The following is a 15,949-nucleotide window of genomic DNA, read 5'->3' as shown; positions in this document are numbered from 1 at the left end:
TCATCCCTTCACCAGCATACACCCCCAGTCCTCCTGCCCCCTCATCCCTTCACCAGCATACACCCCCCAGTCCTCCTGGCCCCTCATCCCTTCACCAGCATACACCCCCAGTCCTCCTGGCCCCTCATCCCTTCACCAGCATACGCCCCCAGTCCTCCTGGCCCCTCATCCCTTCACCAGCATACACCCCCAGTCCTCCTTGGCCCCTCATCCCTTCACCAGCATACACCCCCAGTCCTCCTGCCCCCTCATCCCTTCACCAGCATACGCCCCAGTCCTCCTGCCCCCTCATCCCTTCACCAGCATACCCCCCAGTCCTCCTGGCCCCTCATCCCTTCACCAGCATACACCCCCAGTCCTCCTTCCCCCTCATCCCTTCACCAGCATACCCCCCCAGTCCTCCTGGCCCCTCATCCCTTCACCAGCATACACCCCCAGTCCTCCTGGCCCCTCATCCCTTCACTAGCATACACCCCCAGTCCTCCTGCCCCCTCATCCCTTCACTAGCATACACCCCCAGTCCTCCTGCCCCCTCATTCCTTCACCAGCATATGCCCCCAGTCCTCCTGGCCCCTCATCCCTTCACTAGCATACGCCCCCAGTCCTCCTGGCCCCTCATCCCTTCACCAGCATACGCCCCCAGTCCTCCTGGCCCCCCATCCCTTCACTAGCATACACCCCCAGTCCTCCTGGCCCCTCATCCCTTCACCAGCATACACCCCCCAGTCCACCTGCCCCCTCATTCCTTCACCAGCATACACCCTCAGTCCTCCTGCCCACTCATCCCTTCACCAGCATACGCCCCCAGTCCTCCTGGCCCCTCATCCCTTCACTAGCATACACCCCCAGTCCTCCTGCCCCCTCATCCCTTCACCAGCATACGCCCCCAGTCCTCCTGGCCCCTCATCCCTTCACCAGCATACGCCCCCAGTCCTCCTGGCCCCTCATCCCTTCACCAGCATACGCCCCCAGTCCTCCTGGCCCCTCATCCCTTCACTAGCTAACATAAATTCCATCCAGAAATATGTCCTTGTATAAATATTAAGCTTGAATAGACACAGGTTATGTATTTTAATCTATATATGATTTGGCTGCCCAAAATTATGAAGAAAAGGGAAACCATATAAGACTGACAAGTATGACTTCAATCATAAAAATGTGGGGCCGCTATAATACTTATTTTATCATTTGCACTTAGTATTATAGAGGAGTCATTGGGTATGAAGGTTGGGCCTTGGACTTATATGGATTCTATGTATTTTCCAGCCACTGATAGCTGCTGAAGGATCACATGTATTTGAAAAGTTCTCTGACACATTGCTAGCTGAACTTTTCCAGTAAAACTGACAACAAGTTGGATGGAAAAGTAAATTAATGAGTAAACCAGTAACCATAAACATCATCCCGTCCTAACAAGACAATTATAAAATGCTATCTTATCAGCTGGTATTGATTACGGCTTACATAATATTGTTTTACAGCATGAACACATTGATCAATGAAAGAGTGAGTCAAACTATTACTAATAATCAGAGATGAACGAGTAGTGAAATACAGTGGTGCCTTGGATTACGAGTATAATTTGTTTGGACTGCGCCTGTTATCCAAATCATTCTTAAACAGTATAGCAATTAGCATGTGGAGTATAATGTACAGTAAGTGCAAAAACCTGAAAAAACAGCAGCAGTTTGTAGATATCAGGAAGTGAGAATCACAGAGCCGTGCAGGAGGACAGTGGCAGAAACTTTTCTATACAGCAGTGTGTATAGCTGAGAGTGAGTGCAGGCACATTATAGCAGCAGTGTGTATAGCTGAGTGTAAGTGCAGGTACATTATAGCAGGAATGGAGAGGAATGGGATCATGAAGGAATGAGCAGGGCACATAAATGCAGCACTCTATCTGGGGAGAAAGGGGTTACAGCTATGAACAGATTACCTCCACAATGCTGTCCCCTGATGTAAGCCCCAGCCTGAAGTGGATCTGCTATGATTTGGGAGATGAGAGAAACTTCCTGGATCAGAGTACAGAGCTGTAGACCCCGCTATGCAGATTATGCCCCTCCCCAACACCCCGTCTCACCCAGTACAGGGAGCTGTTAAACCAAAGCAATTCTCTTAAACTAAGTCACAATTTTAAAAAACTCTGAGCTCTTCTTGCAAAACACTCTCAATCCAAGTTACTCTTAAACCAAGGTATCAATATATATATATATATTTATATATATATATATATATATATATATATATATATATATATATATATTTATCTAATTTTTTTTATGTTTTATGTAACTGTTTATTTCATATGGAAAATACAATATCATTATATTATTATTTTGAAATTTGATTTGAGTAAACCACAATACTCAACTATTCGATTGAATATCGAATCCCAAAATGCTCATTAGACATTCAATTGTATGGGTTCAACTCCAATGCTGTCAGAGGCCAAGACATTAGGGGAACTTGCCTGTTAAAAGTTGAATAAGGCAATGGGTCCAGATGGTGTCCACCACAGAGTTCTTAAATGACTCTGATCTGTGATTGTTACCCCAATGACTGATCTGTATAACAAATCCCTTCAAAGAGGAGATGTCCCTGATGATTGGAACATGGCTGATGTTTTAACCATGTTATATCAGTGGGTTGTTGGAGTGGGGTGTATTCTGAGCAGAGACTGGTTACACGTGCCGTGCCACAAGGTTCTATTGTTTTTGGAGGTGTCTGTAATATGAAAAATTATTTAGCTTTACTAGATTTACTAAACAAGGGAAACTGCAGCTCAATGTTTCCAAATGTAAAATAATGCACTTGGGGAGAAGGAATCCTCTATCCAAGTATGATATTGGCAGTTCTGTGTTGGCAAAGACTTCAGAAGAGAAGGATTTAGGGGCAGTGATTTCTGACAGCCTTAAAATGAGTCACCAGTGCAACCAGGTGGTAGGGAAAGGTAATTGAATCCTGGACTGTACAGCTAGAGGTATAACCAGTAGGAAGAGGGAGATTGTGATCCCGCTGTATAGAGATCTAGTGACATCACATCTGGAATACTGTGTCCAGTTCTGGAGAACTCACCTACAAAAGGAAATTGAAAAAATAGAACAGGTCCAAAGATGGGCTACTATATATTATACAGTATATATACACTATACATCTACAGTATAGCCAGCCAGACCACTGCTTTTAGAGCCCAGTGGTGGTTAGTAACCTCAAGCTGTCAACAATGGGAGAAAAAAAGCAGACATATCAAGAGAAGGAGGTACGTTTGCTAAATGGATGTATTTTCAAAAATATTTATCACGAAGAGCCCTATAAGTGTAACTATATTAGTTCAGATGGGAATACACCATTTAAGCTTCTTCTTCCTGCTGAATCTATTTAGGTCTTTGGCTCAAAAAACTGCTTAAAAAACTTTATCCAAAAATGCTCATGGATCTTGTGTTCTCATTAATAAAAAAAATATATAAAAAATCTACAATAGCTACTTTTTCTTTTGTTGTATTATATAATATTTATTGTTCCAACATATTTTTCAGTACTTTACATATACAGACCAAAATTAGACAGTTCAGAATAAGGCCTTACGCACATATCTGCAAGAATGGATAAATTACCTGACCCATTTATTTCTACAGGCCATGGGCACCTTTCAGTGTTTATTACTGAAGTGTGTCCATAGCGTAGAAATGAGCCAGAAAAAAAAGACGTGCTTTTTTTCTGTCTGGAATTGTGGCACAGATGATGCCATAGAAGTTCATGGGTGTTTCTGGCATTATGGACAACAACGCATGTGTATCCCTAGCTGTGTGTAATTCTGGAAGTGTGACCACAGTTGTGGACCTCAGCCTGGCAGTGACTACATTTCTGAATCAGAGAATACTAATGCACTATACATACTATACGGACCATAGTTAAGGTCTGTGGTTAGTATATACTGATGGCTTCCTGAACACTATGGAATTGCTGACAGTAAAAAAGGATACGGTCATGTGCATAAGGCCTTTGGCTGGGTTCACACTGCGTTTTTGCAATCCGTTTTTTTTTATCCTTTTTTTCCAAAAACAGATGCAAAAAAAAAACGGATGCATTTGTGTGCATCTGTTTTGATCCGTTTTTCCACTGACTTTCATTATGAAAAGAACGGATCAAAACGGATCAGTTTTTTTTAATGTACACAAAAACGTAGTCAACCTCATTTTTGTGTCAGTTAAAAAAAAAAAGGATGCTTTTGCACACAAAAACTTGCATAAGTTTTTTGCATTCGTTTTTTGGGGGACTTCTATATACACAGCACTGATCAAATGCTGCTGCCCAGAGCAATGTATTGCTGAGCCAGGGATCAGCGTGAGTGAGACTCTGAGGCCTGGCCCAGGCAGAAAACGGATCTCCCCCCCCCCCCCCCCCCCCCCCCGCGATCGTATCGGCAGGGGAGATCCGACCTACTAGACTAGAGGGAAGTTTACAGCATTTAAATGCAGTTGTCATGTTTGACAGCTGTTATGAAATACTTAGTTAGCCGTAGCAGCAAAGGGACCACGCACGTCGGCTAATAGAGGCACTTTTTTTTAGTTAAAGGGGTTGGCCACTTTATAGCAAAATAGTTCATTGTACAGTATTAGTAAGTGTACTCACTGTATATACTGACAGCAGCTCCCTGTGTACCTTATAAAGCTAAACTCACACTACCCTCCTCCAGGCTGGGCTGTCCTGCTCTGTGGTGATTCTGTCCATAAGATGGCTGACATGAAGGAACATGCGACCATGCCCAAGTGTTCAACACTGAGCCTGAGGCACACAGGGAGCTGCTGTCAATAAGTAATGTTAATACACATACTTATACTACACACAAAACAATTTTACTATAAAGTGGCTAACCCATTTAAATGTTTTATAATAAACATTGCTTAGTACTGTGCATGATGAACTATTAAGCTCCTAAATACTTTCTATGTACTTTACCTGAATTCACATATTATTCTTTTTATCTATTTTGTAATACCACGCGTATGCCTGTAGGTGGCATTATTGTTCCCTAAAACAACAGCTTGTTCTGATGAAATACGGCACATTACATATGAATGAAAATTTACTTTATGTTATACAATCATAATAAACATTCAACGTAAAATCTAGAACTCTCTCTGGCAGAGATAACAATATTTGTAAATATGTGTTGCTCTAGTGTATGGCTGCTTTAGTTAGTTATTCATTAAAGGGGTACTCCGGAGGCTAAAAATACATTTCTAATACAATGCTTTAATAAAGTTATAATACTTTGTAATATTATTTTATTAAAATAAATGTATAGTGTTTTTTTTTTAACAATTTACATATTCAGTTCTATTGACTGTCAGCAGTAAGGGGCGACACAGCCTCTCTGCTGCCACCAACGCTTGTGTTGGGAACTGCAGGGCAGTTAAGATAACTAAGGATAAGAATGTGTGCAGAATTAAGGGTTTAGGATGTAGTGGGAAGAATGAGTTTACACAGATGATGTCTTGATATATATGGGGAACAAGAGCAGAGCATAAGAAGAAGTAAATTAGCTAGGCAATTCAGAGATTATTCTGGTTTAACCCCTTAACCCCTTCCTGCCACATCACATACCGATACGTCCTGTGGCGGGTAGGGAGGTTCAGAGAGAGGTTAAGCCCTGACCCTGCTCTGAGCTATGCGGCTGGCAGCAGTCAGGGACCGCGGATATTAGTGGGTGCGGTCCGAACAGCATGCCCGGCTAATTAGCTATTTAAATGTAGCTGTCAAAACTGACAGCTGCATTTAAATGCTCAAATAAACCCTCACCTGGTGGTCTAGTGGACGGATTTTTCCCCAGCGATGCGATCAAAAGGGGACGATCCGTGCTTGTGGCTAGGCCGTGATGTGGTTGATCCCAACCAAATTAATCCGCTCTTGATTATTTGGGGCTCCAGCAGCCCATAGTAATCCAGCACTTATCTCATTGATCAATGCAGTGCTTATGTACTCCATTGATCTCTATAAGAGCTTAGTGTAGTTAGCAAAGGGGGAAATTCAAGTTATAGTAAAAAAAAAAGAAAAGAGTGATCAAAAAAGTCGCATATACGCAAGCAAGGTACCGCTAGAAAGTATACCTAGCACAGCGTCATAGACCAAGAATAAAAGCGTTATAAAGATGGTAATAGAGCATTTTAAAACACTTTTTTTAAAGGTTTACATTTTTTAAAGCTGTCAAATAACATAAAAGTTATTAAAGTTGCATATCGTTGCAATCGTACCGGCTTGAGGGACATAGATAAGATGTCAGTTTTACTATAGGGTGAACGGCATAAACACGAAACCCTCCCTCAACTTTTTTTTTTATGTTTTTTTTTTTATTTCACCGCACAAATATTTTTTTTCTGCTTTTACTGCATATTTTATGGCAAAATAAAGTCTGTCATTGCAAAGTACAATAGGTGTTGCAAAAAATAAGGGCTTATGTGGGTCTGTAGGTGAAAAAATGCTAGCGCTATGGTCTTTTAAACACGAGGAGGACAAAACAAAAGTGCAGAAATGAAAAGTGGCTGAGGAGGGAAGGGGTTAAGGAATTAATTTTTGTCTTTGCCCTTTTTTTTCCTCTCTGTGTTTAAAAGGCCGTATCACTTTCATTTTTTCCCATAAAATATGCTGCTAAACAAAAAAGAAAATTAAAATGATTTAGGTGGTAAAATTGAAATTCTTCACGCCATTTGCCATATGGTAAAGCTGACATGTTATATAACTTTTATTTTACTTTACTACCTTTAAAAAATTAAAACTTAAAAAAAAAAAAAAAAAATAGATGCGCTTAAATTTGCTCTTTTCTGATTCTTATTTTTGGTCTATCTGGCTGTGTGAAAACTTTTTTTTTTGCACTATAATATGTCGTTTTTATCAATAAATGTGACTTTGTAATCAGTTTTTATTCCATTTTTTTATGGGATGTGAGCTACCCAAAAATCATCAATTTGGCAGGCTTTTGCTCTTAAAGGGGCAGTGCAGCATTTAACTTTTATTTACTAAATAACACACATAAGGAAGTTATACAACTTATGGGGGGCGAGAGGGATGAGTGAACAGGGAGAGCAGACAAGCAGTTGTATAGTTTGTAGACTGGGCAAATAAAAGGCTGGATTCACATGTCAGAAAGGTCAGTGCTTATCTGGTAGCTTGGTGAGAGAAGATTGCAGGATGTAGTGTTTTGCAGGGATGCCTTTTCTCCTCTCCGTGCTCACTCATCCCCCTCGGCCCCTCCCCTCTCCATACAGTGTAGTGGACACAGAAATCCTGCTTCTTCTGAAGTGAGTGGAGAGGTAGGAAAACAGCTTTTTGAGTACAGAAGGAAACTCTTTTGCCTAATAAAACCTATTACAGAGTTTCTTAAAATTGCTTGTACAATTGATATTTATTGATTTCTGAAAAATGATATTTAAATGACAGTTACACTTTATGATATGAAGAGATATAAGTCTGTAGCCAGATTTAAAACAACCAGTAGCCACCAATAATACATAGTATGCAATTACATTTTCAAGCAGACTTTAAAGGCCTCTCTTGTGGCTAATTTATGAAAATTCCCACAAATGTGAGAAGCAAGCATCAATGCTTTCTGGCAGATTGCAAAAAGTTCTGATCCCTATAGTACAATAAATTGGATTAAATGCACCCAAACCTGAGGTAATGTACTGGAAAAGAAATGAGAAGCAGAACTGTAAAATGATTGTCCTTAACTAAAACAATTTATACTGTCAGTATTCACTAAATGAAAAAATATATATAAAAACAGACAAAAACTAGAAGGTTTTCTCCTCTTTAAGATAATTTTAGTAAATTCCCTTATTTTTTTATACACAGGAAAACAAGTAACAATATGATGTTGGAGCTGGGAGTAACTGATTCAATCACTCAGTTAAAGTGGAACTCCAGATAATTATTTTCTATTAACCCTTAGGGGACACAGCCAGTTTTCATTTTTGCGCTTTCCTTTTTTCCTCCTTGTGTTTAAAAGGCCATAGCACTTGCATTTTTCCACCTAGAGACCCAGATGAGCTCTTATTTTTTGCGCCACTAATTGTACTTTGCAATGGCATATGTAATTTTTGCCTAAAATATGCAATGAAACCAGAAAAAAATTATGTGTGATGAAATTGAAAAAAAAATTGTTTTTTTTTTGTTTTTACACAGTTCACCCTAGGGTAAAACTGAATTGTTACGATTACAACGATAAAAAATTAAGAACTTTAAAAAAATATATATGTTCCTTAAAATCGCTCTATTCCCAGGCCTCTAACACTTTTATCCTTTGGTCTATGGGGCTGTGTGAGGCGTAATTTTTTGCGCCATGATGTGTTCTTTTTATCGGTACCTTGATTATGTATGTGACTTTATGATTATGTATGTGACTTTTTATTACAATTCTTTGAGATTTGACCAAAAATGCGCAATTTTGCACTTTGGATTTTTTTTACGCTTATGCCATTTAGCGTACGAAATCAGGAATTAAATAAATTGGTAGTTCAGGCGATTGCGCACGTGGCGATACCAAACATGTTTTATTTATTTATGTATTTATAATATAAATTATAAATAATTTTTTTTTTACACACATACTAGAAGTCCCCCTGGGGTTAGGGTTATTCCCCCTTGGGGACTTCTAGTATGACTGCTCTAATCTCTTATAGAGATCTATGCAGTATAGATATACTGCATAGATCCATGAGATCTGTGCTCTATTGCTTTTGGCTGCTGCAGCCTAAAGCAATAGAGTGCCAAGCCGGGATCCACGCCATTATGGCGCAGACCCCAGGCAGTTGAGGATACCTGGATTGCCCCTCTGCGATCGCGTTTCGGGGGGGGTGGTGCATCCGTCCACTAGACCACCAGGGAAGGTGGACATGAAGTATTTAGATGCAGCTGTCAACTACATAGATGCAGCTGTCAGCGGCAGTTCAGAGCGGGGTCACCGTGCGACCCCCCTCTGAACTCCCCTAGCAGCACCAGGACGTTCAGTAACGTCCTTGAGCAGCTAAGGGTTAAATACATTGAAAGTTATTTAGATGTCTCCAGGGGCGTAGCTAATGTCTCCTGGGCCCTGGTGCGAGAGGTCAACTTGGGCCTCCCCCCCCCCCCTTTCACGACCAAGTGATGCTACTGGTAGGAATATGTGTGTGTGTATATATATATATATATATATATATATATATATATATATACACACACTCCAAGACAGATATTACCAATAACACCAGCATATAGGAAGTGAAAATATTATCACCATATATATTACCGCCATACTGTTACTGTATACTGAGACCAATATTGCCAATAATACAAGTATACAAGGGGCAAATATTAACGCCACACCACAACCACTACCATCACCACCACATTGTTACTGACCAAAACCAGTATACTGAGACCAATAAAACACAGTACCGGATAACAAGTAACAAATATTACCACCACATACTGACTAACACCGCCACATACAGACTCACACCGCCACATACCGACTAACACCGCCACATACTGACTAACACCACCTCTGCTACTGAATAAGATCCACCGTACACAGATCACTATCACCTCATACAGTCATATAGAGGTGGAAGCAGCTCCACACAGGCTCTGTACACCATATAAATTACAGCGCAGATACAGTATCAGGTGACTCACAGGGGACGTCTTCTCTGATCGGAGTTCTTTCCTTTTCATCTTCTTCTCCATCTGTCCTGGGCCGTTATGAGAACTTCTCCGAGCCACGAATCCACCGAATCTGCCAGACAGACATATTAGTCTCCTCACTCTGGCACCATCCTCATCTATATACACACTGCACATCTGTACTGTCCCCTTTACACCCTCATTTGTTGGGTAGCCCTGACTCTATGTGACCCCCTTATAGTATATATAGATGGCCCCCACTGCATGTTGCACCCCCTTCCCTTATAGATGGCCCCCTCTCCCCCTCCCCATTATAGATGTCCCCTCTCCCCCCCCATTATAGATGCCCCCCTCCCCTTATAGATGGCCCCCACTCCCCCCCTTGAAGATGGCCCCCTCTTCTCCCCCCCTTATAGATACCCCCTCCCCTTATAGATGGCCCCCTCTCCCCCCCTTGAAGATGGCCCCTCATCTCCCCCCTTATAGATGCCCCTTTCTCCCCCCATTATAGATGCCCCCTCTCCCCCTCCATTATAGATGCCCCCTCTCCCCCCCATTATAGATGCCCCCTCCCCTTATAGATGCCCCCTCCCCTTATAGATGACCCCCTCTACCCCCATTATAGATGCTCCCTCTCTCCCCCCATTATAGATGCCCCCCTCCTCTTATAGATGGCCCCCACTCCCCCCCCTTGAAGATGGCCCCCTTTTCTCCCCCCCTTATAGATACCCCCTCCCCTTATAGATGCCCCCTCTCCCCCCCCCCTTGAAGATGGCCCCTCTTCTCGCCCCCTTATAGATGCCCCCCTCTCCCCCCATTATAGATACCCCCCTGTTATCTTTTCCCATTACAGATGCCCCCCTTCTCTTCCCACCCATTATAGATGCCCCCCCCTTTCCTCTATGCTAAGCAGTATTTAAAAAAACAAACACACAAACTCACCTGACAACCCGCTCCCCCGGCGATCCTCTTCTTCTTCAGGCGCTGTCCCCGGCTGATGCGTGGCTGCCGGGGGTGTCCCATCCTATCCCCGGCAGCGCGGCGCATCAGTGAGCTCCCTGTACGCCGGGGCTGTGACTTCTGACACAGGAAGCGTCTCTGACGTGCGCTTCCTGTGCCGGAAGTCAGGGCCCCAGGCAGCTCACTGATGCCCCGCGCTGCCGGGCCGGGTAGTGGGCCGGGTCGCAGCGGCGACCGCTGCGACCCTGGTAGCTACGCCACTGGTTGTCTCTATATAATGTATTACTGTGTCGGCTCAGTTCTGCCCCACTGGCTGATTGACATCCAGGAAGTGAAGAAAACTTGCCTCTGCGCAACCCACTCTGTCTCCTGCTTTTTCTGTTATCTCCAGGAGACAAAAACCACGTGACCACTGTCTCACATTCAGTTTGTTTGCAGAACACAAACTGGGGATGCAGACATGACAGGGGCAGGAGGAGAAACAGGATGTTCTGAGCGTGCGCTGCAAAGACTACTGGGAAATGTAGTACGATAGCAATGCAGGGGAAGAAGAACAGCAAGAGAGGCAGAGCATTACACTGAGTATTTTGTGTTGAAATCATGTAATGTGGGTATCCTTGACCCAACAATGAGAGTTTTTGCAGTTTGATCTTTATAACTTAACATCACATTGCACCATTACATACTGCTCCACCTCTATAACCAAACATCACACTGCACCAATACATACTGCTCCACCTGTATACCCAAACATCACACTGCACCAATACATACTCCTCCAACTGTATAACCAAACATCACACTGCACCAATACATACTGTTCCACCTTTATAACCAAACGTCACACTGTACCAATACATACTGCTCCACCTTTATAACCAAACGTCACACTGTACCAATACATACTGCTTCACCTGTATAACCAAACATCACACTGCACCAATACATACTGCTACAACTGTATAACCAAACATCACACTGCACCAATACATACTGCTCCACCTGTATAACCAAACATCACACTGCACCAATACATACTGCTCCACCTGTATAACCAAACATCACACTGCACCATAACATACTGCTCCACCTGTATAACCAAACATCACACTGCACCATAACATACTGCTCCACCTGTATAACCAAACATCACACTACACCAATACATACTGCTCCAACTGTACAACCAAACATCACACTGCACAATACATACTGTTCCACCTGTATAACCAAACAACACACTGCACAATACATACTGCTTCACCTGTATAACCAAACATCACACTGCACCAATACATACTGCTCCACCTGTATAACCAATCACACTGTACCAATACATACTGCTCACCTGTAAACCAGCATCACAATGCAGAGCTTGTGTCTCCATAACACACTTTACTTACTTGGCAGTTTTACACACACACATACACACTCACCAGATGCTGTATAAACTACAGTATATGCACTACAATATAGTTAGGCTTACATGGCATATTATGGCCACCTATGTGTTTGGTTGCCACTTACAAACCTCTGCTTCTAGTATGAGGACATATCTTGCTATACCTATATCGTAAGATAATTTTTTTTTTGCTATAAAATAAAAATAAAATAAGACAGTAAACAGGCAATATGGCCTTCCTTTCCTCCTTTTGTTCGTCCCCCAGTGTCATGACAGCCGGAATGTCTTGAAGATATGTTCTCCGTCACACATAGGACCACAGTCTCATTTTGCCCAATGCTCTGACATCTTTCAGAACAACAGGATGTGGATATGTCTGTTGCTTGGCAAGGATTTAGGACTACGTCTGCTCAGTTTCTTTTTTCTTACAGACTAAGACCCTGACACATTTCTTTACCACTGTCCATTTCTTCATGGTCACATCTGACAATCTTTAAAGACATCTAACTGTAGTTTTCTGCAATCTCTTCCTTGATAATCATACGCACCTCGCCTTATTAATGTCACAATCTTTTCTATAAATTTAACCTTTTTTTCTAAAATTCTTTTAAGTTTGTTCTTCCTTTTGCTATATAAATGGACCTGGGACATGGATATATGTTCTTCCAAAACCACAACAAGGAAAACAATGTGAGAACGGGCTGGGGATGGATGTGAATCGTAAGTACCGCAGATTCCGACCTGTAACTATATCTGTAATAGTTGATTATTCGTGTAATATTTCATTGCATTGGGGTTTATTTTGGAATATTGAAGCATCATTGCTCATATTAATGGTGCATTTACACAGAGAGATTTATTTGACAGATCTTTGAAGCCAAAGCCAGGAACAGACTATAAACAGGGAACAGGTTATAGAGATGAGCAAACCTGGAGCATGCTGGAGTCCATCCGAACCCGAACGTTCGGCATTTGATTAGCGGTGGCTGCTGAAGTTGGATAAAGCCCTAAGGCTATGTGGAAAACATGGATATAGTCATTGGCTGTATCCATGTTTTCCAGACAACCTTAGAGCTTTATCCAAGTTCAGCAGCCACCGCTAATCAAATACCGAACGTTCGGGGTTCGGATGGACTCATCTCTAGTTATAAAGGATAGACTGGGATCTATCCTTTTTGCAAATCCATTCCTGGCTTTGGCTTCAAAAATCTGTCAGATAAATCTCTCTGTGTAAACGCACCATAAGACGCTGTGATAGACAATGTTACAGACCCAGAATTTTTCTATAATGTTAATCATACCAGGTTAGTGCAATACAAATCCTATAACCCTTAGAGGATCGGGCCAATTTCAATTTTTGCATTTTCGTTTTTTCCTCCTTGTGCTTAAAAGGCCATAGCACTTGCATTTTTCCACCTAGAAACCCACATGAGCCCTTATTTTTTGCGCCACTAATTGTACTTTTTCAATGAAAGGCTGAATTTTTTTATAAAGTACACTGCGAAACCAGAAAAAAATTCAAAATGTGGTGAAATTGAAAGAAAAAAACGCATTTCTTTTATTTGTGGTTTTTTCATTTTTACACCGTTCACCCTGGGGTAAAATTGACTTATTATATATGTTCCTCAAGTGGTTACGATTACAACGATATATAACATGTATAACTTTCATTGTATCTGATGGCCTGTAAAAAATTCAAACCATTGTTAACAAATATATGTTCCTTAAAATCGCTCTATTCCCAGGCTTATAGCGCTTTTATCCTTTGGTCTATGGGGCTGTGTCAGGTGTCATTCTTTGCGCCATGATGTGTTCTTTCTATCTGTACCTTGATTGCGCATATAAGACTTTTTTATCGCTTTTTATTACAATTTTTCTGGATTTGATGCGACCAAAAATGCGCAATTTTGCACTTTGGTATTTTTTTGCGCTTATGCTATTTACCATGCGAGATCAGGAATGTGATAAATTAATAGTTCGGGCGATTACGCACGCGGCGTTACCAAACATGTTTGTTTATTTATTTGTTTATTTTTATTTATAATATGGGAAAAGGGGGGTGATTCTGACTTTTATTAGGGGAAGGGGCTTTTTATTAATAATAACACTTTTATTTGTACTTTTATACTTATACTAGAAGCCCCCCTGGGGTTACGGTTATTCCCCCCTGGGGTTAGGGTGTTTCCCCCCTGGGGTTAGGGTTATTCCCCCCTGGGGTTAGGGTTATTCCCCCTGGGGGACTTCTAGTATAAGTGCACTGATCTCTCATTGAGATCTGTGCTGCCTAGATATGCAGCACAGATCAATGAGATAGGCACACCGATTGCTTCCGGCTGCTGCAGCTGGAAGCAATCGAGTGCCTAGCCAGAATCAGCCCCATTACGGCACAGACCCCGGACGGGGTAAGATGTGTGGATCGCTCCTCCGGGATCTGGTGCTCAGAGTTAACCCTTTAGATACTGTGGTCAGCACGATCGCAGCATCTATAGGGCTTCTGACAGAATTCTCCCTCTACAGAGGGAGAATTCTCTGCCAGTGTCCATCGGGGCTCTGCAAAGTGATCGCAGAGCCCCGATGGTAGCCATGGAAACCGGAAGCCTCAGGCTTCTGGTTTCCTAATTGCGGTGGCCAGCGGGGGGAGGGAGTGAAAGCTGGATGCGCAGGGCATGCGCCCTTGTGCTCTGCTCCCTCCCCTCTCTCCCCTGCCGCTGTCACAATATTGTAACAGTGGCAGAGGACAGAGGAGAGGGGGCAGACATAGGGACATCAGTTTATGGGATCATTATAATCCCATAAGCTGATGTCCAAACACGACCTGGGCATTGAGGCATCAATGACCCCAGGTCGTGAAAGGGTTGAAAGGCCCTTTATTGACCAGTGATAAATACAAGTAGGCTGTCATAGACCAAAGGATAGTATGGGGTCCAGTGTCCCCTTGGTTGAACGGATCAGCAGATCGGCTGGTTTAACACTGTGTTCTTGCAATCCGTTTTTTTTTATCAGTTTTTTTTTTCCCCAAAACGAATGCATTTGTGTGTAATCCATTTTGATCCGGTTTTTTTTTTTATTGACTTCCATTGTATAAAAGATGGATCAAAACAGATCAGTTTTTTTTAACAGAGACAAAAATGAGGTTAACTACATTTTTGTGTCTGTTAAAAAAAATCTGTTTGGATCCTTTTTTTTTTTTATTAAATGGAAGTCAATGGAAAAACGGAACAAAACAGATGCACACAAATGCATGTTTTTTCATCCGTTTTTTTCCAAAAAATGGATGAAAAAAATGGATTGAAAAAACGCAGTGTCAACCCAGCCTTACACATGAAACAGTAGCTGACACTTACCGATAGATTGCAGAGGCCTCTTCTGTTTATTGCAGATACAGACATGAACAGCGAGGGAGGGGGACAAACATAATGCAGAAATATTCCTGGGATGGCCATTTCGCATAGAGTGCGCTTCTTCCGGCCAGGAGTCACACGTGTACGCTGCTTGTTGTAGGTAGATCATTATAGAACTTGACTCCCTGAGGATAAATGATAAGTGTTGGTGGTGGGAAAACCCTTTAAGACCTATGCCTTACAACAGCCAGATGATCGTAGCTGGCTGGCATAGTCACACATACAGAACCCTGTTGATTAATTCAAGGATAAAAACAAGCGCATGTTCTATAAAGTATACTGTACGTCAATGAAACTTGCACAGTATTTGCACATGACTTAAAACCGAAACAAAATCTTGGAAAAAAAAACCCATTTGTATTCCAGATAATACTTTCCCTGCTCATTAAGCCGGATGTGTTACTCAGAGGAAAATGTCATTTGTAATGTGTGCTTGTGCACACTAACCTCGAAGGGTCAATGAAAAGATAAGCAGCTTCCACTTATGGGAAAGAATAGGATCACTAAGCATGTTTTATGGATTCAA

At 42.1% G+C, this 15,949-nt stretch overlaps 1 protein-coding gene across 1 annotated transcript in view; it reads right to left on the bottom strand.

Moving 5' to 3' along the window:
* The window catches only part of CHRD (chordin), a 75,856-nt gene extending 60,350 nt beyond the window's left edge, over window positions 1-15,506 (bottom strand). The window contains exon 1 of the mRNA XM_069974539.1: window positions 15,367-15,506. Coding sequence (XP_069830640.1) covers window positions 15,367-15,472 — 106 coding nt within the window. The 5' untranslated portion in view covers window positions 15,473-15,506. The remainder of the gene's footprint in view (window positions 1-15,366) is intronic.
* Between the last annotated feature and the right edge of the window lie 443 nt (window positions 15,507-15,949).

The sequence above is a fragment of the Dendropsophus ebraccatus genome, chromosome 6 (genome assembly GCF_027789765.1).
Source record: "Dendropsophus ebraccatus isolate aDenEbr1 chromosome 6, aDenEbr1.pat, whole genome shotgun sequence".
Classification (NCBI taxonomy): Eukaryota; Metazoa; Chordata; class Amphibia; order Anura; family Hylidae; genus Dendropsophus; species Dendropsophus ebraccatus.
Note: the sequence above shows the minus strand (reverse complement) of the source record. Positions and strands in the feature narration are given on the sequence as shown.